The 24,719-nt window shown below is 44.6% G+C and overlaps 1 protein-coding gene across 2 annotated transcripts in view; it reads right to left on the reverse strand.

The window, feature by feature from the left end:
• Positions 1-966: 966 nt before the first annotated feature.
• The window catches only part of HEPACAM (hepatic and glial cell adhesion molecule), a 35,850-nt gene continuing 12,097 nt past the window's right edge, over positions 967-24,719 (reverse strand). For both annotated transcript variants that reach the window (XM_073584894.1, XM_073584892.1), the window contains 4 exons: positions 14,355-14,448; positions 12,786-12,859; positions 4,975-5,045; positions 967-1,627 (listed from right to left, as the gene is read on the reverse strand). In XM_073584894.1, coding sequence (XP_073440995.1) covers positions 1,349-1,627; positions 4,975-5,045; positions 12,786-12,859; positions 14,355-14,448 — 518 coding nt within the window. In that variant the 3' untranslated portion in view covers positions 967-1,348. The remainder of the gene's footprint in view (positions 1,628-4,974; positions 5,046-12,785; positions 12,860-14,354; positions 14,449-24,719) is intronic.

Raw genomic sequence — 24,719 nt, forward strand, 5'->3', positions numbered from 1 at the left:
ACAGTGCCCCCATAATAACAGTGATATCCACAGTGCCCCCATAACAGTGATATCCACAGTGTCCCCATAATAACAGTGATAACCACAGTGGCACCCATAATAAGGCTAGTTTCACACTAGCGTTAGGAGGCGCAGCGCATGGCCGCCGTGCAGCACCGCCCCCTGCCGCTCCCCCTCCGGTCAGGTCCTCCTATGGGCGCATGACGCTGCATGTGTCCTGCGTACCCTATCGTTAGCATTGGGTACACAGGCCGTGCGCTATGATTTTGACGGCGCATGCGCCCTTTTGACGGTGCGCCGAGTGCACCAAAATGCAACACGGTGCGTTTGGCGCAAGTCGGCACACCGTCAAAAGGGCACATGCGCCGTCAAAATCATACCAGCGCACAGCCTGCGTACCCAATGCTAACGATAGGGTACGCAAGTCGCATGCAGGGTCAGCGCCCATAGGAGGGGCTGACCGGAGGGGGCGCGGCAGGGGCGGAGCTGCACGGTGGCCGTGCGCTGCGCCTCCTAACGCTAGTGTGAAACCAGCCTAAGTTATATCCACAATGCCCCCATAATAACAGGGATAATCCACAGTGCCCCCATAATGACACTTCAATTAATGCAACTTTCTAATATACACTGAGTCTTGCTGTGTTTTGGATCTTTGCTTGGTATCACCGCATAGAAACATCTTTGCTCACATTCAGTGGATAAAAAGCCTGGATCGACTGATTACCTCCCACAGTTAAGAGGTCGTTACATTTATATTTAGTCCAGATAATCCACTATGAGCTCCACTACTCAGCAGCACAGATCTGTCTCCTGTCCTGTTTGTTACAATGTATCAGTGCAGGTATGTATCGTGAGCTCACAGAGGATTGTGCAGACTAGAAATATTGGGATGTATAGACATGCAGCCTCTCCATTTAAACAAATATATCCCTATTCACTGACAGCAAGCAGAGATTTTGAAAATAATGAAAAAACTGAATTATAAAGTTTATTGGAAAGTTGCAGAACTTTTCATTATTCGGTGATTTAAGCATTAATACCGTGGGCTGTGGTGGAGGACTTCAAGTTCCCTGTGGGTGATCGTTCCTCTGGGTCCTGCACATATTGGGGGGCTTGTGGTTAGCAAAGATGGTTATTAACGATGGTTATTCTCAGCAGAGTTCAGTCCACTGACAGAAGACACTTTATTCTACATATCTATGGTGAAAACGCCATCTTGTTACTAGGCAGCGATCTACGCTACAGGCTATAGACAAATGTGCTGGCGACCTAATCTGCCGAGTGTGCCACCGACTCCTGTGATTACAGTTTCTGCCAATTTCCCTGCTCCCCCCAGTTCTTGTGTAGCTCAGGTGGTACTCTGCACCGTGGACTCTTCGTCTTGTTCGTGGATAACATGCACGCCAGCTGCACACAATGACCGGGCTGTGTTTCTGGGTCCAGCTGTCTTGGGTGGGGGCTCTTGCTCTCTGATGTCTGCCGGTGACCTCGCTGGGGAGTGGTGGTACCTGTGGCCGGAATGTGTGGTGGGTCCGGTGGACCTGCTGCTCGTATAACTTGGGGACCCCGATGTGTCAGAGGCCGTCCTTGATTCTGTGGGTGAGTCTTCCTCTACCTCCGTAGACTCCTAGTGAACAGAGTACAGAGCCATTCATCACAGTATGCAACAATACGGCTCATGTGGGTATCTACAGGCGGCACATGTGGGGGTAACTACAAGTGGGCACGTGTGGGGGTATCTACAGGCAGGCACATGTGAGGGAATCTACAGGCTGCACATGTGAGGGGATCACCGACCAACCAACAAGAATTCTGCCTCTCACAGACCTGTTAGTTTTTCTTTATGAAGCCTTCTACTCTGCACTTATTACCTGTATTACTTGCGTGTGTGAACTCATTACCTGTATAAAAGACACCTGTCCACACACTCAAACGCACTCCAACCTCTCCACCATGGCCAAGACCAAAGACCTGTCTAAGGAGACCAAGAACAAAATTGTATACCTTCACAAGGCAGGAAGCATGGACCCGTAGAAGCGCTAAGCAAGTGCAAAAAGGCTGTAGTCCGTCAGACTTTCTCATCTGCATAGCTCCCCTACTACCTGCACTCCGCACCTTAATATGGTTTGATGTCACGTTTTATCACGGAATAAAATTGCACATCAAGAAGGATATGGGTGAGTGCTCAATTCTTCCAATTTCTTATGATTTACCTTGATGTTATCTATGTGAATGCACGACCCTACAGAGATCCGAAGGAGGAATATTGAGGTGTGAACCAGTGAATATTGCTTATTTTCAGCAATTGCTGCCTATTTTTATATAATTAAGTTTCATTTTATTGCATGAAATAAGTATTTGGTACAATAGAAAAACAAAACTTAATATTTGGTACAGAAACCATTGTTTGCAAATACAGAGGTCAGACGTTTTCTGTGGTTCTTCACCAAGTTTGCACACACTGCAGCAGGGATTTTGGCCTCCTCCTCCATCTTCTCCTGATCTTTCAAGTCTGTCCTTGGGCAACATTGAGTTTCAGCTCCCTCCAAAGATTTTTATTGAGTTCAGGTATGAAGACTGGCTAGGCCACTCCAGGCTTCTTACAGAGCCACTTCTTAGTTCCCCTTGCTGTGTGTTTCAGGTCACTGTCAGTCTGGCAGTCCCAGCCACGACCCATCTTCAATGCTCTTACTGAGGTAAGGAGGTTTTGGGCTGAAATATCACAATACTTGACCCCATTCATCCTCCTTTTAATACGGTGCAGTCGTCCTATCCCTTTTGTATAAAAGCACTCAAAAAGTATGATGTTTCCCCCACCATGCTTTATGGTTGGGACGGTGTTCTTGGGTTTGTACTCATCCTTCTTGTTTCTCCAAACATGGTGAGAGGAATTGATACCAAAAAGTTCTATATTGGTCTCATCTGACCACATGATCTTCTACCGTGCCTCCTTTAGATCATCCAGATAGTCATCGGCGAACTACAAATGGGCTTGGACATGTGCTGGTGTGAATAGGAGAACCTTGCATGTACTGCAGGATTTTAATCCATGACGGCATAGTGTATTACTAACGGTGATATTTGAGACTATGGTCCCAGCTGTCATCAGGTCATTGCCCAGGTACTCCCGTGTAGTTCTGGGCTGATTCCTGACCTTTATCAGAATCATCCTTACCCCACGAGGCGAAATCTTGCATGGAGCCCCAGACTGAGGAAGATTGACATCATCTTGTGTTTCTTCCATTTTCTAATAATTGTGCCAATAGTTGTTGCTTCTCACCAAGCTTTTTTCCTATTGTCCTGTGACCCATCCCAGCCTTGTACAGGTCTTCAATTATGTCCCTGGTGTCCTTAGGATAGCTCTTTGGTCTTGGCTATGGGGGGGGAGGTTGGAGTGTGATTGAGTGTGTGGACAGGTGTCTTTTATACAGGTAACAAGTTTAGACAGGTACAATTAATACAGGTAATGAATGCAGAGTAGGAGGCTTCTAAAGAAAAACTAACAGGTCTGTGAGAGGCAGAATTCTCCATGATTGGTTGGCGATCAAATCCTTATTTCATGCAATAAAATGCAAATTAATGATGTAAAAATCATACAATGTAATTTTCTGGATTTTTTTGTTAGACTCTGTCTCTCACAGGTGAAGTGTACCTACGATAAAAATTACAGACCTCTCCATTCTTTGTAGGGGGGAAACGTGCAAAATCGACAGAGTATCAAATTCTTATTTTCCCCACTGTAGGTTTCCTCAATTAATTCCTAGGGCTTCTGTAATCTTATTCACACGCATTGGAAAATTCTTCTGCGGGTTTACATTTGCATGTTGTAAAAATATCTACAGTAGAAATTTGTGACGTGTGGATGATTTCAGATGGAAACATATTGGATTGGTGCCATTGAAATCCACCAGAAGAAAGGTTCTACCTCTACAATGGAGATGCTCATCCCCTTAAAGTGACCCTCCACCGTCATGATGGCATTTTTTAGCACAATTTTCTACTATAATACATTTTTCGATATGTCTCTATAGCAGGTAAAGTTCCATTTTTCAGATCCAGAGCCTCACAGCCCCTGCAAAGACAATATGCATGCTTCCTCATGTACCACCATTATAGGGAGCGCCAGAGCTTACTGCATACGGTCTCATTATTATGTATGAATGGAGGCTGCAGACAAGGTTCAAGCTTTTATATCTATGTAAATGCAGGGGAATGGTGGCTCTATGTAATGGAAAACAAAGCTTCAGTCTTTAGAAAGATATATTAAGAAATTTATCAACACCGAATTTTGACCTTATTGTAGTAAAGACACCAAGGTGCACAGTTACATACAAAGGAACTTTGTGTTCATTTATTGATGATGTGCTAATAATGCACTGTGCCTCCCCCATATTTGCTGTAAATGGTTTGGGAACGAGAGGCAATTTTATTTCTTTATAGGGCACTTTTTTTTTTTTACATATCTTTGGGGTTAAAATTCTGTTTTGCAGTTGGGTTTCCTTAAAAGATTTGCACCGTTTGTGCAGGGAAAAAAAGCTTGTAAAAGCCATTCAACTATGATGTGATTTGTGGTTATAATTCAGCTGACACGTGCTCATAAAGAGACAGTTATATTAGAATAAGCTCACTAACGGCTTCTCAGTTAGCTCATTTTGCAGCACAAAAAGCCAACAGTGACATTTTTTAAATGAATCTAAATAACAAAACTTTTTTTTGGCTCAAATACATGCATTTAATGAAGAAAAAACATTGTACCCCCAAAGGTGAACAACCCATTTCATTATTTCCATAACAAAATGTTTACAATAAACTTTCTACTGGTTACTAATAAAAAAATAAAAATAGGATAAGACTGACACCCAGTGGCTGAGGGTGGCATTACATGACATAGGTGACACCCTTCTTTTGCAGCTCATTCTAAGTCTGTACAGAGGGGACACACATATACTGACTGTAAGTATCATTATCTGGTACCTTATCCTTCAAGATGTACAAAGTCACAGGATTTTTGTTTTCTCGTTCTATAGTCCGTGAATTAACTTCCACTGCAATGAGAAGAACACAATTAAAATGACACATCTGCAGCAATGAACGCCAGGAGTTTCCAAAGATTGGTTTCTTTCACCTGGAATTCTACTTATGTCAATTCTCAGTAAGGCCGAGATCACACTGCCGTGTGTGAAGCGAGAAACTCGCATGAGACGGGAATACTCTGGACCTGGTTTTCTGCCGTCCCGGCTCGCTGCACGACTTTACTAACTCCCCTCTCCCGCTCTCGGACCACAACCTTCTTTCCTTCTCTGTCAAGAATTGTCTCCTCACCCAGGACACCCCCACTTACCACACTTATCGGAATACACGTACCATTAATACCCAGCAGCTTATGGACAATCTCCACACATCTTTAAACTAGAACAACATGGGAAGGGAAGCAAAAGACCAGAAAAAGCCATACACCTGACAAATGCTATTGAGAACTCTGCTATTAGAAGTGGAAAGGAAGAACAAAGACAAAATAATCTAATTAATAAAAAAATTGGAGAAAGAGAAACCAATCACAAACTAAAATGTTTCTATACTAATGCACAAAGCATGGGCAACAAACAAGGAGAATTGGAACTACTAACACAGGAAAAGAAATATGATGTCATTGGAATCACTGAGACTTGGTGGGACAATACACATGATTGGAATACAAGACTAGAAGGATACAACTTATTTGCAAGAAACATACTTGATAAACGAGGAGGAGGTGTCGCATTGTATGTTAGAAACACGTATATCTGCACAGAGATTGAAACTTCAGAGACTGGGAGTTCTGTGGAAACTGTTTGGGTAAGAATACAAGGACAGAACAATGGAAAGGACACCATTGTAGGCATATACTACAGGCCACCTGTGCAAGCTGAAGACATGGATGAACTCTTTATGCATCAAATGGCCAAGTTCTCCAAAAAATATGACATAGTTGTCATGGGAGATTTCAACTATCCAGACATTTGTCGGGAATCTCTCTCAGGCAAAACTAACAGGTCAAGGAAATTCTTATCCTCTCTTGCTGACAACTTTATCTTCCAAAAGGTAGGGGAGAAAACAAGGGGAACTGCTACCTTGGATCTAATCCTTATAAACAGGGAGGAAATGGTTGAGGAGGTAAAAGTGGCTGGGACCCTAGGAGGTAGCGATCATGCTATTTTAGAATTTTGGATAACTAGAGGAGGAAGACCTGTGAAGACTCAGACGTCAAGGTTAGATTACAGAAAGGCAGATTTTAAGGGATTCAGAAAGAGAATTGGAGGGATCCAATGGCTGGATATCCTTAAAGACAAAAATGTCCAGGAAGGATGGGAAATCTTGAAAAATGAAATTCTCAAAGCACAGTTGTTAACAATTCCGAAAAGAGGGAAGAATAGGAAGCATTTAAGGAAACCAGGATGGATGAACACAGAACTTAAGCACATGCTAAAAAGGAAGAAAAAAATGTTTATAAAATGGAAAGAGGGAGGCATATCTAAAGAAGAATATAATGATGTCTGCAGAGCCTGCAGGGCACAAATCAGATTATTAAAGCTGACAATGAATTGAGGCTTGCAAGAGATGTCAAAAGCAATAATAAAGGATTTTGGGGATATGTCAAAAGTAAAAGAAAAGTCAAAGATGCTATAGGATTTTTACAGGATGAAAATGATGAAATGGTAAGACAGGATGTTGAGAAGGCTGAACTTTTAAATTCCTATTTTGCATCTGTTTTCTCTCAGAAAGGAAATGTAACATCAACTGTTCTTCACTGTCCTATTAAGGGAATAGAAGAATCCAGGATATCTATAAACAGAAAGATAGTGAGGAAACACTTAGCTAACCTAAATGAATTCAAGTCTCCAGGTCCAGATGAATTACACCCCAGAGTACTGAAGGAGATAGCAGAAGAAATTTTTGAACCCCTCTCCATAATCTTTGAAAATTCTTGGAGAACAGGAGAAGTCCCAGAAGACTGGAGAAGAGCAAATGTTGTTCCTATCTTCAAAAAGGGGAAGAAGGTGGACCCAGGCAACTATAGGCCGGTGAGTCTGACTTCTATACCAGGAAAGATCTTTGAACAAATTATTAAACAACATGTATGTCAGTACCTGGATAAGAATGAAGTGATTAAACAGAGTCAGCAGGGGTTTGTAACTAATAAGTCATGTCAGACTAGCTTAATTTCCTTCTATGACGGAATCAGATTGGTTGGATCAAGGAAATGCTGTAGATATAGTATATCTTGACTTCAGCAAAGCATTTGACAAAGTATCTCATACAATCCTTATTGAAAAAATGACTAAGTATGGAATGGACAAGGCAACTGTTAGGTGGATTCATAACTGGCTTAGTGATCGGACCCAAAGAGTGGTCGTAAATGGCTGCACATCCAGTTGGAAGAATGTCTCAAGTGGGGTACCACAGGGCTCTGTCCTGGGCCCTGTATTGTTCAACATCTTTATCAACGATTTAGATGAAGGAATTGAGGGTAAACTGATTAAATTTGCTGATGACACAAAGCTAGGAGGGATAGCTAATACTAGAGAAGAGAGAGAGAGGATTCAAAAAGATATAAATAAACTGAAGCAGTGGGCAGCAACTAACAGAATGGTTTTTAACAGGGAAAAATGCAAAGTACTACATCTGGGCAATAAAAATGAAAAAAGCATATACAGAATGGGAGGAATAGGGCTAAGCAATAGCACATGTGAAAAAGACTTGGGTATACTAATAGATCACAGACTGAATATGAGTCAACAGTGTGATACAGCAGCAAAAAAGGCAAATGCAATTCTAGGATGTATTAACAGAAGCATACAGTCTAGATCACGTGAAGTCATTTTTTCCCTCTACTCCTCTTCGGTCAGACCTCATCTGGAATATTGTGTCCAGTTTTGGGCACCACATTTTAAAAAAGACATCAACAAACTGGAGCAAGTTCAGAAAAGAGCGACCAGAATGGTGACCGGTCTGCAAACCCTGTCTTATGAGGAAAGGTTGCAGGATTTGGGAATGTTTAGTTTGCAAAAGAGAAGACTGAGAGGAGACTTAATAGCTGTCTACAAATATCTAAAGGGCTGTCACATTGTAGAAGGATCAACTTTATTCTCATTTGCACATGGAAAGACTAGAAGCAATGGGATGAAACTGAATGGGAGGAGACACAGATTAGATATTAGAAAAAACTTTTTGACAGTTAGAGTGATCAATGAGTGGAACAAGCTGCCACGAGAAGTGGTGAGTTCTCCTTCAATGGAAGTCTTCAAACAGAGGCTGGACAGACATCTGACTGGGATGATTTAGCGAATCCTGCTTTGAGAAGGGGGTTGGACCAGATGGCCCAGGAGGTCCCTTCCAACGCTACGATTCTATGATTTAGCCCCCCATCTCCTCCCTCTCCTGTCCAGCATTGTCACACTTCAATAATACACTGAAGAATGCCCTAGATGAAGCAGCACCTTCTACACGCAGAAAGACCCAACACAGACAACGGCAGCCCTGGCACACAATGCAAACACGCTATCTTCAGTGCTGCAAAAGGTGCACAGAGCGGCAGTGGAGAAAATCTCTCTTAGCAGAAGACTTCATCCACTATAAGTTCATGCTCAAAACCTATAACTCTGCCCTTCATCTGGCCGAACAATCCTACTTCGCCACCCTCATCACCTCACTATCCAACAACCCAAAACGACTTTTTGAAACCTTAAACTTCCTCCTGATACCTAAAGTACAGGCCCCCATCAAAATGCGCCACACACTACCACGTGCTTCAACACATATACCACCCTCAGCACACATTTCACCACACATACACCAACCTCGCCACATAAAAGTCGCGACTCAAAACTCGCCACGCTGTCCCAGAGCTGTTTAAAAGATGAAAAATGAGCTGTGATTGGTTGCTATCAGCAACAGTTTTCTTTGTAGACAGTTGTGGTAACTGAGGTCTATTATTCTTATCATTTCTATGGTGTTATCGTCCTTCTGTAAAGCTGGGAATAACACAATTTATTACCGTGCCAACACAGACCACCCTCTGACACAGACTGCAGGGGGAGCCCAGTATCACATAGGATAGGATTAGATACACGGCTCAGCAGTCAGTATCACACAGGATAGGATTAGATACACAGCTCAGCAGTCAGTATCACACAGGAGAGGATTAGACACACGGCTCAGCAGGCAGTATCACACAGGATAGGATTAGATACACAGCTCAGCAGTCAGTATCTGTTACACCCGGTCCCCGTCCTGGCGCTGCGCCCAGGTCTGCCGCTGTTACACCTGGCCCCCGTCCTGGCGCTGCGTCCAGGCCTGCCGCTGCTCTCTGTTCTGGGCACTCACCTCAAGCCTCTCATGCTGCTGCTCAGCATTCTGTCCTCCCTCCTGGCGTCCTGTGAGGAGATCTGTAGCTAAGGCTATTAGGGCACGCCTGTCTGCTCTCTTGCCTTCTTAAAGGGGCGGCGTGCATTATTCAAAAAAATGCAATCAACCAATGGCAGCGCACTGGCTGCTATTTCTGGCCTCTCCTCCATAGGGAGAGCGCCGGAGCAACGAGTATCTATCATTGCTACATCCGGTTCTCATGCTAACCTGTTTGCGCTGTATCTGCAGTCTCTGTGCATTGTCTAATGCTCTCTTTTTCCACAGCATATCAGTATCCTGTGTTACCTGGTTATATCAGCAACCATCTGGGCCTAAGCCATCCCGTTCCACCTACAGCCATCCGAGTCCAAGGACTGTGTGAAGGTCACTGGAACCGACTCCTTATCAACTAACCGGATCCAGGACCCAGCGCATTACGGACTCTGCTGTAACTACTGTTATCCCTTTTGGTCCCGCTGGGACAGCTGCCACGTGTTCGGTTCTAACTGGAGGTAGCACCTGTGTCCTCCGAGTATTCCATTCTGGCCCTGCCTAAGGGGCTTTACTACGGGTGCCCGGGGCTCACTAGTCACGCCCCCTTCGGAGCCCCCCGGACCATGGTCCCGAGGTTCCACTTAAAAAATAAAAATGAATGTGAACTTCACCATCTCTGCCTCCGCTTCCATTCGTTACAGATTGCTCTGGCCATGGAATCCGCTGGACCCCAGAGGCCTCCGACGTTGGCGTTGTGCCAAGAGGTGACTCGTTTAAGAGATCAACAGGATAAGATCACGACGTATCTACGTAACCTGTCCACCCGCTTGGACTCTCTGCAGAACCCGGCTGCTCCTGATTCACCTAGCAACACCCAGGTACCTGCTGTCATGACAAGCAAGGGCCACCGCCTGGCGGCTCCTACCCGCTTCCATGGTGATCCCACTCAGTGTCGGGGTTTTCTCAATCAGTGTACCCTACACTTTGAAATCTTGGGGCATATGTTTGCTTCTGACCATACCAAAGTGGGCTTCATTATGTCACATCTAGCAGGAGAGGCTCTCGCCTGGCTGAATCCGTTATGGGAGAGAGGAGACCCGCTGGTTAATGGTCTTCAATCTTTCCTAGAAACTTTTCACAGGACCTTTGATGAACCTGGCCGGGTCACGTCGACCGCTTCTGCCCTGCTTCGCTTACGCCAAGGAACCCTCACGGTGGCTCAGTATGCTGTTCAGTTCCGCACCCTCTCGTCTGAGTTATCCTGGAACAATGAGGACTTGCTGGCTACCTTCTGGGAGGGCCTATCTGGAAAAATTAAGGATGAGCTGGCGGGACAGGACAGGCCTACCATCTTTGATGACCCGATTTCCTTGGCGACCTGGATTGACCTGCGTTTTCAGGAGCGTACCACGGAGATTAAGCGTGACAGGAGGTCCTACCACCTGGACTCTAATTCTTCCAAGACGTCTACCTCATCCTCTTCTCCCGAAGCTATGGAGGTAGATCGAGTAAGTCTGGCCAGCCGCGGTCAGGAGGCGCATCGCAAAAACGGAAGTTGTCTGTACTGTGGTAGTTCCGAACACCTGATCCGCTCCTGTTCAAAGAAGTCGGAAAACTCCTGTGCCTAGGCTCGGTAGGAGAGGCCACCCTAGGTAGAGAACGTTCCTCTCCTTTGTTGCAGATCTCAGTCTCCGTGACCTGCGGAGCAATAAAATTTTCTGGACTTTGTCTGTTGGACTCCGGAGCCGCCGGAAGCTTTATCCAGCAAACGCTTGTGGATCGCTACCACTTACCAGTTCAGGCTCTTCCCAACCCGTTGTGGGTAACCGATGTCGATGGCCAGCCTCTGACCGAACCCGTCCAGTTCCAGACTGAGCCAGTGGAACTCCGAGTAGGTCTTATGCATTCTGAAAGAATTCGTTTTTATGTGTACCCTGGTTTGTCTCACCCCTTGCTTCTAGGTTTGCCTTGGTTTCAGAAACATGAACCAGTCCTTAATTGGAGAAAAGGCGAAATTCTACGTTGGGGAGATTCCTGCTCGGACCATTGTTTAACCCGGATTGAACCAGCTTCACCCCCGGTCCAACCTGCTACCCTGCCTGGATTACCATCCGCTTACTGGTCCTTCTCGGATGTCTTGACGCCTCCTGGCGTCCTGTGAGGAGATCTGTAGCTAAGGCTATTAGGGCACGCCCGCCTGCTCTCTTGCCTTCTTAAAGGGGCGGCGTGCATTATTCAAAAAATGCAATCAACCAATGGCAGCGCACTGGCTGCTATTTCTGGCCTCTCCTTCATAGGGAGAGCGCCGGAGCAACGAGTATCTATCATTGCTACATCCGGTTCTCATGCTAACCTGTCTGCCCTGCATCTGCAGTCTCTGTGCATTGTCTAATGCTCTGTTTCCACAGCATATCAGTATCCTGTGTTACCTGGTTATATCAGCAACCATCTGGGCCTAAGCCATCCCGTTCCGCCTACAGCCATCCGAGTCCCAGGACAGTGTGAAGGTCACCGGAACCGACTCCTTACCAACTAACCGGATCCAGGACCCAGCGCATTACGGACTCTGCTGTAACTTTTGTTATCCCTTTTGGTCCCGCTGGGACAGCTGCCACGTGTTCGGGGTCTAACTGGAGGTAGCACCTATGTCCTCCGGGTATTCCATTCTGGCCCTGCCTGAGGGGCTTTACTACAGGTGCCCGGGGCACACTAGTCACGCCCCCTTCGGAGCCCCCCGGACCGTGGTCCCAAGGTTCCACTTAAAAAATAAAAACGAATGTGAACTTCACCATCTCTGCCTTCACTTCCATTCATTACAGTATCACACAGGATAGGATTAGATACACAGCTCAGCAGTCAGTATCACACAGGATAGGAATAGATACACGGCTCAGCAGACAGTATCCAACAGGATAGGATTAGATACGCAGCTCAGCACACAGTATCACACAGAATAGTTTTAGATACACGACTCAGCAGACAGTATCACACAGAATAGGATTAGATACACAGCTCAGCAGTCAGTATCACACAGGATAGGATTAGATGCACGGTTTTTATGTGCAATATAATCATAATTTGTTATAACTAACCACAGTTGGTTACTATGCTCAGGCAACGCCGGGCTCTTCAGTTGGTATACTATATTAGGGGGCTACATTATATTCTATGAGGGGGGCTACCCACACTCCTGCTACATAATTAAGACATGTACTACCTTATATTATACCTGGATATTAGCGTGTTTTACCACACAATTGGGGGTCTTGTATTTATTTCTATGTAGCTACATAGTGGGCCCCAAGGATGATTTTCTCTGGTGGGCCCAAGGTGCTCCAGGCCGACGCTGCCCCAGAATAATGGAACTGTTACCCAAGCTATAATTTGACCCTTAACATAATATTTACCTTCATGTTTTAGGAGATCCTCGGGATGGTCGGTGTAGTCACAAGAGGTCTGCGTCTCCAGCTTGTGCTTCTCTCTAGAAGGTCAGAATTTATGCATTACACGATATTACCCACGACATCCGTCCCCCACATCGCTGATCTGTCAGCTGTGGTTCAGCCATAAACAGGTTTCTGTAGGGATCTGACACCAGATTTCACAAAACAAACTGTAAAATTATATAGATTTGTTTAGACTTGATGATACTAGTGAACATACTGTAAAAATCCATGTCAAATTAGATGTATAATGTTTTATAAAAAAATAAATTTAATCTCTACCCACCTGACAAGTAGTCGGGGTCCTTCCTCCTTTCTACTACAGAATCACCACCCACCTAACCTGACAGCTCTTCAGTGTTCCTCCTCCCTGCTGCTACAGCATCTCATTTGACATGTCCCGACAGCTCTTCATTGTCTCTCCTCCCTGGTGTTATAGCATCACCACCCACCTACATGACAGCTCCTCAGTGTCCTTTCTCCCTGCTGCAACATCTCAACCCGCCTATCCTGACAGCTCCTAAGTGTCCCTATGCCCTGCTGCTACAGCAACATCACCCAGCTATCCTGACAGCTAATCAGTGTTCCTCCTCCCTGCTGCTACAGCATCACCACCCACCTATCCTGAAAGCTCCACAGGTGTCACTCCTCCCCGCTGCTACAGTATCTCGACCCACCTATTCTGAAAACTCCTCAGTGTCCTCCTCCCTGCTGCTACAGCATCTCCACCCACCTATCCTAACAGCTCTTCAGTGTCCCTCCTCCCTACTGCCACAGCATCTCATCTGACCTATCCTGACAGCTCTTCATGTCCCTCCTCCCTGCTGTTCTAGCATTACCATCCACATACCTGACAGCTCCTCAGTGTCTTTCCTCTCTGCTGCAGTGTCTCAACCCACGTATCCTGACAGCTCCTCAGTGTCCGTCTGCCATGCTGCTACAGCAGCTCCACCCAGCTATCCTGACAGATCCTCAGTGTCCCTCCTCCCTGCTGCTACAGCATCTCCATCCATATATCCTGACAGCTCTTCAGTGTCCAATCTCCCTGCTGTTACAGAATGTCCACCCGCCTATCTTGACAGCTCCTTAGTATTCTTCCTCCCTGCTGCTACAGCATCTCCACCCACCTATGCTGACAGCTCCTCAGTGTCCCTTCTCCCTGCTGTAGCTGAGGCTCTGCCCATGTAGAATGACAGCTCCTCAGTGTCCTCTTTCCTTGCTTGGATTTCCATTCACCTAGATTGACTGACAGCTCCTCAGTGTACCTCCTCACTGCTGCTGAATCTCCACCCACCTATTTCCTCAGTGTCCCTCTCCCTGCTGTGGCCAACTCTCTGTACACTTCGCTTGTTTGATAGGAATAGCGAATGTCCAATGAAAATATTGCATGAACTTTATAAAAAAAACTGTGACATTTTGAGACGCCATAGTTGTACCATTAGATATGGATATCAGTTATTCTGCTCCTACAAATATAATGGTGGAGACACCCTGTAATCTTTGGGTGGGGGCAGTGCATGCTTGTAACCCTACTTCCTGGATGGCTTCCAACAAGCGCAGACTGTGACCAATGTAACGAGCAGGAATATTCCCCCGGTGGAAAGGACGATGTACAAAGAGCTTCTTCCTGCGTGATAGAAAACAAACATCATGTTACAATCATCTCAGAAGATAAATTGTTATGAATATAGATTTTATAAAGGGATATTCCATAGAATTGACATGACAACATCTGGAGTATCAGGGACAGCCAGTGATCTCAAGATCAAAAGGATTCTGCTCACTGTATTGGAGGCGGTAACACGGTCAATCAGCTAGTAAATATAATTGTACGGGTACCTTCGAGTGACCGCATGTAAAATCTCCATAGGAAGTAGGAAACACACTGGCAACCCTCCTTTAACCCCTTTACCCCCAAGGGTGGTTTGCATGTTAATGACCAGGCTAATTTTTACAATCTGACCACTGTCCTTTTATGAGGTAATAACTCTGGAACTTTTCCATGTATCCCAGTGATTCTGACAATGTTTTCTCGTGACATATTGAACTTCATGATAGCTTTACAATTTTTCATATGACTTGCGTTTATTTGTGAAAAAACAACGGACATTTGGCGAAAATTTTGAAAATTTTGCAATTTCCCGAATTTTAATTTTCATGCCCTTAAATCACAGAGATATGTCACATAAAATACATAATAAATAACATTTCCCACATGTTTACTTTACATCAGAACAATTTTGGAACCAAATTTTTTTTTTGTTAGAAAGTTATAAAGGTTAAAATTTAAACAGCGATTTTTCATTTTTACAACACCATTTTTTTTTTTAGGGACCACATCACATTTGAAGTCACTTTGAGGGGTCTATGATAGAAAATACCCAAAAGTGACACCATTCTAAAACTGCACCCCTCAAGGTGCTCAAAACCACATTCAAGACGTTTATCACAGGAATTTTTGGAATGTTTAAAAAAAATTAAAAAAAAAATAAAAATGAACATTTAACTTTTTTTTCACAAAAAAATTAGTTTAGATCCAATTTTTTTTATTTCCCCAAGGGTAACAGGAGAAGTTGGACCCCAAAAGTTGTTGTGCAATTTGTCCTGAGTATGCCGATACCCCATCTGTGTGGGTAAACCACTGTTTGAGTGCACGGCAGAGCTCAGAAGGGAAGGAGCGTCATTTGACTTTTTCAACGCAAAATTGGCTGGAATTAAGATTGGACGCCATGTCGCGTTTGGAGAGCCCCTGATGTGCCTAAACAGTGGAACTCCCCCACAATTGACACCATTTGGAAAACTAGACCCCCTAAGGAACTTATCTAGATGTGTGGTGAGAATTTTGAACCCCCAAGTGCTTCACAGAAGTTTATAACGTAGAGCCGTAAATAAATAATCATATTTTTACACAAAATTATCATTTTCCCCCCAATTTTGTATTTTCCCAAGGGTAACAGGAGAAATTGGACACCAAAAGTCGTTGTGCAATTTGTCCTGAGTACGCTGATCCCCATTATTTGGGGGTAAACCACTATTTGGGCACATGGCAGAGCTCAGAAGGCAAGGAGCGCCAGATTTTACTGTTATGGTTTGCAGGTGCCATGACCCACTGTGAGAGCCCATGAGGTGCCAAAACAGCAGAACCCCCATAAGTGACTCCATTTTACGAACTACACCTCTCAATGAATTCATCTTGGGGTGCAGTGATCATTTTGACACCATGGGTGTGTCACAGAATTTTATACCATTGGGCACTGAGGACAAAATAACTACATTTTTATCACCAAAATGTTGTTTTATTCAAATATTTTACATTTTCACACAAGAAGTGGGTAAAAATGTCAACAAAAATTGTCCCACAATTTCTATTGAATGTGGCAATACCCCATATATGGCTGTACAGTGCTACTTAGCGATACGGAGAGACTCGGGAGGAACGGAGCGCTATTTGCCTATTCAAGTGAATGGGTCTTTGCATTTCAATGTGTTTCCACGTGGGCAAAACACGCTGACATGTCCGTTTGTTAATGTCAGCATGGGCCACAAAACATCAAGCACACGTGCATACGCATAACACACATAGATGTCATCCATGTGACACGCATAAAGGTAGGGGAACAGCGCTTACTATAACGCTTCTTCCCTGGCGCCCGTCCTTGTGGTATTGATGCGGCACACGCATGCCACACGTAACATCTCCAGTACTGGAAATATCAGGACATGTGAAAGAGGCGTTATAGCATTTTTTTATGTTTGGCTGCTGTCACACAGTAAAAGACTCTTTTTATTGGAAAAAATAGTTTTAGCATCACCATATTTTGAGAGCTATAAATTTTTCATATTTTGGCCCACAGAATCATGTGCGGTCTTATTTTTTTGCGGGACGAGTTGACGTTTTTATTGGTACCATTTTCGGACACATTACATTTTTTGATCGCTTTCTATTCTGATTTTTGGGAGGCAGAATGAACAAAAACCAGCAATTCATGAATTTCTTTTGGGGGGGCGTTTATACCATTTCGTGTGTGGTAAAATTGAGAAGGCAATTTTATTCTTCAGGTCAGGACGATTACAGCGATACCTCATTTATATCATTTTTTTAATGTTTTTGTGCTATTATACAATAAAAACTATTTTATATAAAAAAAAAAGCAAGAAGCACAAATATCCTGAAATAAAAAGTAAAAAATAAACTGCAAATAATGCATAAAAGTAATAATAATAATAAGGGTATTTAGTAAACATAATTTTGATCAAAATAATGTACAAGCCATCCCGCCACGTCACGGCAACGCTTGTGGGACAGTCCTACTCTAGTATTTAAAACCTTTTAACTTGCCAAGTGACGTGAATGTGAACAAGGATCGAGGGACCGACTCACTAGTAAAAGCATAGGCCAGACTGGATGGCTTTCCCAGCTCAGAAAGAGGGCGATCACACCCTTATATGCACTGAATGCACAAAGAAATGAATATAAAAAATATATATATATATATATATATATATATATAATAATTATTTTTGCATCACTTTATTCTGATATCCATCTTTTTGATTGCGTGTTATTCCACTTTTTGTTCGGCGGTATGATGATAAAGCATTGGTTTTTTTTGGGTGTGTGCACTAAAGGGGTTAACTAGTGGGACAGTTTTATAGGTCAGGTTGTTACGGATGCGGCGATATCAATATCAAATGTGTACTTTTATTGTTTAGATTTTTCTTTCATTCAAATATTTATTTAGTGATCGAATATATATTGATTTCTTTATTATTTTTAAAAAAAATGTACAATTATTTTAAAAAAAATTTTTTTTTACATTTTTCTGACTTTTTTTTTTTTACTTTGTTCCACTATGGGACAATAATTTTTTGCAGGCTGATTGCTTCTATAGCATGCAGATGAAGCAGCATCTGCATGCTATGGAAGCTGTCAGCGCTGCACTGAGAGACTTCCTGATCATGCACTGCACATGACAGGAAGTTTCATAGCTCTGGTGACCCGGATGTCGTCATGACGACATCGGGTTACCATGGCAGTGATCGGGACCCCATGTCACGCCGTAGGGTCTCCGATCCAAAGGTAGTCTGTGACTGCTCCTGGTTACTAGTCTCGGGTGGCAGCAGTGAGAATCAGCTGACACCTTGCAGCGATCAGCCGCACACCCCTCTTGAGCGCAGCCGATTGCGATGACGTACTATACCGTCCATGGTCAGACAGGCCCAGGTCACATGGATGGTATAGGACGTCAGATGGCAGAGAGGGGTTAAAGATGGGTTCAAACATCCCGGAAGTGCTAGACGATGTGCATCAAAAGCTTATCTAGTGTGCAGGGTGGGTCCAACCCCCATGATGTCAGCCGACCCTTCTGCTTCCGACTGATCAGTCTAGGAACCAGCAGGGATTTTGAAAGTTTGATCCCATCTGTGGAGACAAGGGGGGTCAGCATGGGGGCCCTGGTCCATTAGCTGAAACTGCATACACCAGGGATCATCCCACCGAACGCCTGCTCTCCTTTCTCCGTGAGCATAATGCTACTCAGACACCACAGGCTGAGGGTAACGCAGTGTGGCAATGCTTTAATAAACCACAAAACAGGCAAATAACACATAGAACAGTCCATGCAAAATACCCAAGATGGTGCAAAATTACAGAGTCTCATCCTTCCACTGACTAGCCGAGATAAGAGTAGCTGTGACTTCACAGCTTCAAGGGCCGACTACCCCACCTGTGGCATGCACAGAGAGAACGTAACAACAAGCTTAAGCAGGTGAACAGTTCATTCAGGTACAAGGACAGTTGACTGGACGGTTACAACATGGTTTCCCTGAACATCTCCATGGAGCCAGGCGACCGGCAGGTCCCATTCCTGGCCCCCACAAATGTATCCATGGTGCTCAGGTGGCAGGTGGGTCCAAATCCGCACACCAGAAGACTTCATCCACTTCAAATTCATGTTAAGAACCTATAACGCTGCCCTTCACCTCGTTAAACAGACCTACTTCACCACCCTGATCTCCTCACTAGCCAACAACCACAAGAAACTTTTTGATACTTTGCACTCCCTCCTCAGGCTAAAAGCACAAGCCCCTATCACAGACATTTGTGCTGATGACCTGGCTTCCCACTTTACAGAAAAAATAGATAATATCCGTCAGGAAATCTGCTCCCAATCACCAAGTGCTGTGACTCCCATCCCTTCCTGCATCTCCCCTGGCTCACTTTCCACATTTGATCCCATCACAGAAGAAGTCTCCAGACTCCTCGCTTCCTCTCGTCCGACCACTACTGACCCCATTCCCTCACATCTCCTCCAGTCTCTCTCTCCAGTCGTCATAACTCACCTAACTACAATCTTTAATCTCTACCTCTCCTCGGGCATTTTCCCATCCTCCTTCAAACACGCCATCGTTACTCCGTTACTAAAGAAACTCACTCTGGACCCATCCTGCACAAACAACTACAGACCAGTCTCCAATCTCCCCTTCATCTCTAAACTTTTGGAGCGCCTAGTTTACTCCCGCCTTACCCGTTACCTCTTCACTCACGCCCTCCTAGACCCTTCACAGTCCGGCTTCCGCCCTCTATATTCGACTGAAACTGCAATCATCAAAGTGACCAATGACCTTCTGACAGCAAAACGTAACGGTGACCACTCTCTGCCCATTCTTCTTGACCTATCTGCAGCTTTCAACACTGTTGACCACCATCTCCTACTCGGACACTGCTCTCTCCTGGTTCTCTTCCTATCTTTCTGACCGCTCCTTCAATGTTTTGTTCTTTGGCTCCACGTCATCTCCTCTTCCTCTCGCTGTCGGGGTACCTCAGGGCTCAGTCCTTGGCCCTCTTCTCTTCTTTCTCTACACGGCCCCAATTGGACAGACTATCAGCAGATTTGGCTTTTAGTACCATCTTTATACAGATGACACACAACTATATACATCATTCCCTGACCTTACCCCCGCTGTACTACAGAACGCCAGTGACTGTGTGTCCGCAGTCTCCAACATCATGTCTGCTCTCCATCTGAAACTCAACCTCTCCAAAACTGAGCTTCTTCTGCTCCCGCCGTCTACTAACCTCCCTAAATCTGACATTTCCCTCTCCGTGGGTGGCACTATAATAACACCCCGGCAGCAGTCGCGCTGTCTCGGTATTATGTTGGACACCAATCTCTCCTTCACATCCCATATACAATCTCTTGCCGCTTACAACTAAAGAACATCTCTAGAATCTGCCCTTTTCTCACCATGGAAACAACAAAAACCCTCACTGTAGCATTGATCCACTCCTGCCTGGATTACTGCAACACTCTATTAATTGGCCTCCCCGTTACTCGACTATCCCCTCTCCAGTCCATACTTAATGCAGCAACCAGGGTCATCGATCTGGCTAATCGGTAATCGGACGCGTCTGCTCTTCGCCAGTCCTTACATTGGCTGCCCATTCATTATAGGATCCAATTCAAAGTACTTGTTCTCACCCACAAAGCTCTCCACAGTGCAGCACCCCCCTACATCTCCTCCCTCATTTCTGTCTATCGGCCTAACCGACCGCTGAGCTCTGCAAACGACTTTCGACTAACCTTTGCACTAATCCGTACCTCCCACTCCCGACTCCAAGACTTCTCCCGCGCTGCGCCAATCCTCTGGAATGCTCTACCCCAAGAAATTAGGACTATCCACAATTTGCATAGTTTCAGGCGCTCCCTCAAAACATATTTGTTCAGAGCGGCCTATCACGTTCACTAATCAAAATCATTCTATGTGTAAGTGTGCATGAGTAGCCCATTCACTATCTCCATCCATCCCTCACTCCCTCAAGATGGCTGGACCATCATTGTAAATATATCACTGTAAATACACACCTGTACTTTGTATCTCCCCCACCTCATTGTAGATTGTAAGCTCTCACGAGCAGGGTCGTCTTATTTTGCTTTAATTATTGTATTGTATTGTTAACGTTGTTACTTATGACTTGTGTTTTGAAAGTGATAAACTGTAAAGCGCTGCGGAATATGTTGGCGCTATATAAAGATTATTATTATTATTATTAAATCCTGACAACCCCAAACGTATCCATGGTTCGGCAATGGTCAATGGAGCAGATCCGTATTCTTTTAGCCAGGGCTGTGGTCACCTAAACTGGCATCCTGTAGAAAGACAAATCTGTGTCCCTCGTGATGGAGCCATGGTGTCTTGGCTGCTGTCCTGTAGAGAGTCTCTGGTTCTTTAGATGTCTGTATCTCGTGGCTATCTGGAGGCATTTCTGTTACAGAGGGGCATCTCATCTTTTTATAGTTAACAACTGACCTCCAAATCAGCATCCAGAGGTCAAGAGAAAGATGTGATGTTGACCCGCAATTTTTGACAATTTAATAATAATAATGATAATCTTTATTATATAGCGCCAACATATTCCGCAGCGCTTTACAGTAGAACAGTTTCAAACACAACAGTCATAAATAACGTTAACAATACAATAATTAAAGCAAAATAAGACGACCCCGCTTGTGAGAGCTTACAATCTACAATGAGTTGGGGGAGATACAAAGTACAGGTGTTTATTTACAATGATGGTCCAACCATCTCGAGGGAGTGGGAAATAGATAGAGATAGTGAATGGGCTACACATGCACTCTTACACATAAAATTACTTTGATTACGGAACGTGATAGGCCACTCTGAACAAATGTGTTTTGAGGGAGCGCCTAAAACTGTGCAAGTTGTGGATGGTCCTGATTTCTTGGGGAACAGCATTCCAGAGGATTGGCGCAGCGCAGAAGAAGTCTTGGAGTCGGTGCTCCTAGGAGCACCGCCACTTCTCCTCCTGGGAGTACCGCCACCACTCCTCATCATTTTAAGAGCACCGCCACCACTTCTCCTTCTAGGAGCACTGACACCACTTCTCCTTCTAGGAGCACCGCCACCGCCACCACCGAGCATCAGAGGGGTGACTCTCATTCCCTCTTTTACCCATCAAGGCCATGGTCCACCAGTTCAAGGCGGTCGAGCAATGTAAGGCGGTCACACGGTGGAAGTTGGTCCAGGCAGGAGACTCATGCCCCAAAGAAGCAAAAAAAAAAACAAAAGACTTTGTTTGTCCCTCCCCCCTCTCCTCCTAATATGTCTCACCCTGCCTCCAGTTCCATCCCTGAGCTACCTTCCCCCACTACTTTCGTCACCCCTTCCCCTAGAACTCCTTCCTCAACTTCCAGCCGTTCCTCGTCTCTCCACACCCCCAAGTATCCCAATCTTCCCCCAAACGTCCTTAAGTGCTTCAAAATTTGATTTTTTTTTTAAATAAATGTGCAATTCTGCTTTCACCAAATACGGTTCGATTAATGTGTCTTTCGCCGCCTACACACACTGCGCCGTACATACACTGCGCCGTACACTTTGCGTTTTTGACACCACATAGCTCCATTACTGACACGTTTCTTGTGTCAGTCAGTCTTGGAGATATGTGTAGTCAAAAACACAAATCTATATGACTTGTATTTTCACCACCAGTCTCTTCAGTCTGCTAATATTGCACAGAGTGAATAGAGGATGGTGTTGAGTGCAAGGCATAGCTATTGTTACCTTGCCAGGTATCATAAAAAGTTAATTGAGGATGGTGTGTTTTTACCATCATCATTTAACTATTTGTGAGACAAGGCAAGGGGATTCTAGATATACCTTGTAATTAACCACATCCTCTATTCAGTTTTGTGCTGAATAAACTGATGACATGAAGGGGAAAATACACGTCATATGTACAATACCCTGGCCTTGTATCATAACTATCACACCTGGGCATGTGAATACACATGAGTTTTAACCTGCAGCATCGCTTCAGTCTGCATATATTTCAAGCAGACTGTAGCGATGCTGCAGTTTAACTCACAAGTGTATTCTCCTGCCCATGTATGATAACTTTCTGAAGTCAGGATGCGTTAGTTTGGGCGTCCTCACTTCAGCATGACACCAGGCCTGGGTATTGTAGAAGTTGTATAAACTTTATTATGTCTACAGTCTGCGTTCAAACTCAAGCCACAGTGATGATACTACAAATAATATTTATCGTCACAGGGTCATGTGTCATAAAGAGTGACGGATGCTAGTGCATCCCCAAATCACTATTTGTAACATCAGGCCATGTGACACAAACATTAGTTGTATTATCTCCACCGTCGCTGCAAATTGAACACAAACTGTAGAGATGAAAAAGGTCGTGTGTGTGTGTGTGTGTGTGTGTGTGTGTATGTATAGTCACTTGGTCAGGAGTAATAGTAAATTCATGATGCACAAAACACAGCATCATGAATTCACTGGTACACCTGGCCAGGTGATTATTGTATTCGAGTGTAAAAGGACAGAGTGCAGTCGGTACAGGTATCAAAACAGGTTTTTTATTAACATACACACAAGAAAACATTTTTACACCATTTGATCTTGCCATTCCACCCGTCCTACATCTGAGTTGAAGTAGGCCGCAAATTGGTCCCTCATTTGGCCAACTTCAACGTATGACCTGAGAGGGTGCTGAGTAAATTCAGGCAATGGGTTAGGAGATGCATCATCGAGTTCAAAGTTCGGGTGCTCTCTAGCGATCACAAAATTATGTAGAACCACACAGGCCTTCACCACCTCATCCACTGTTTCCAGTTTCAGATTAATGGCTGTGCCGAGAATGCGCCATCTGGAGACAAGTATACCAAAGGCACACTCTACAGTTTTGGCCCTGGTCAGCCTGTAATTAAAATTTTTTTTGGTGTGGTCCATGTCCCGGCTGGAGTAGGGTTTGCGCAGGTTTTGGCACATCTGGAATGCCTCATCCCCAACCATTACAAAGGGCTGTGGTGGACCTTCGGTGTTGGGAAGAGGCCGTTGCCTGGGGAAATTGAAATGGTTGCCATACAACCTCCGGTCCATGTCCGAGGTCTTAAAAGCCTGGGAGTCATTCCCACGGCCAAATTCCCCAATGTCCACTGAAACAAACATACAGTCTGCATCCGAAATGGCCATGAGTACTGTAGAAAAGTACTTTTGTAGTTATAGTACTCAGATCCAGTTCTTTTTGGTCTGATAATCCGGATATGTTTCCCATCAATCGCTCCCAAACAGTTGGGGAAATTGCATACTGTCCAGAATTTTTCTGCTATTTCCATCCACTTTTCGGCGGTGGGCAGGGGCATAAATTCAGGACAGAGAACGTTCCAAAAAAGCCCGGCAGGTGTCCGCAACAATTCCAGACAAGGTGGATATTCCAATCCGGTACTGGAAGTAGAGTGAAGAGAGGCTCTCTCCAGTAGCCAGGAATCTGGGAAACCGAGAAAGAACAAAAATTAATATTTATGTATATGGATTTTTAAAACAAAAAAATAAAATTAAAAAAAAAAAAAAATACATGGCATAAAAATAAATCTGCAGCCTTTTGTTTACTACATGGCATAAAAATAATACTGCAGCCTTTTGTTTACTACATGGCCGAACAATAATTCTGCCAGATTTGGAATAGTACATGTCACAACAAAGAAAATTATGCAGGCATTGGTTTTGCAATACTACGTACCGTAATGTGACCAGGAGCCGTTCCTCAGGAGGAATCGCACGCCGGAGCTTTGTATCCTGTCTCCGGATGGCATCTTGGACACAACCAAGCAAATCTCTGAAGCTTTGTTGGGACATCCGGGTATAATCAGTAAATTTCTCCGGGTTTGCCTGGAGCTCGCTGTAGAGTGTGGTACGCTCCACGGCTCTCCCAGAGTTCAATAATAGGATGTATCCACAAACGCCGCCGCTGCTGTCTTTGCTGTCTCTCTCTCTCCCTTTGTTGATGGCAAGCAACTGCATAAGCCTGAGCCATCCTGATGTCAAGATCCAAGTGAAAACTCTTCCAGCGCAGATCCATGTTTC

This window comes from Dendrobates tinctorius, unplaced genomic scaffold, assembly GCF_039654945.1.
Source record: "Dendrobates tinctorius isolate UK_male_01 unplaced genomic scaffold, ASM3965494v1 ptg000086l, whole genome shotgun sequence".
Lineage (NCBI taxonomy): Eukaryota > Metazoa > Chordata > Amphibia > Anura > Dendrobatidae > Dendrobates > Dendrobates tinctorius.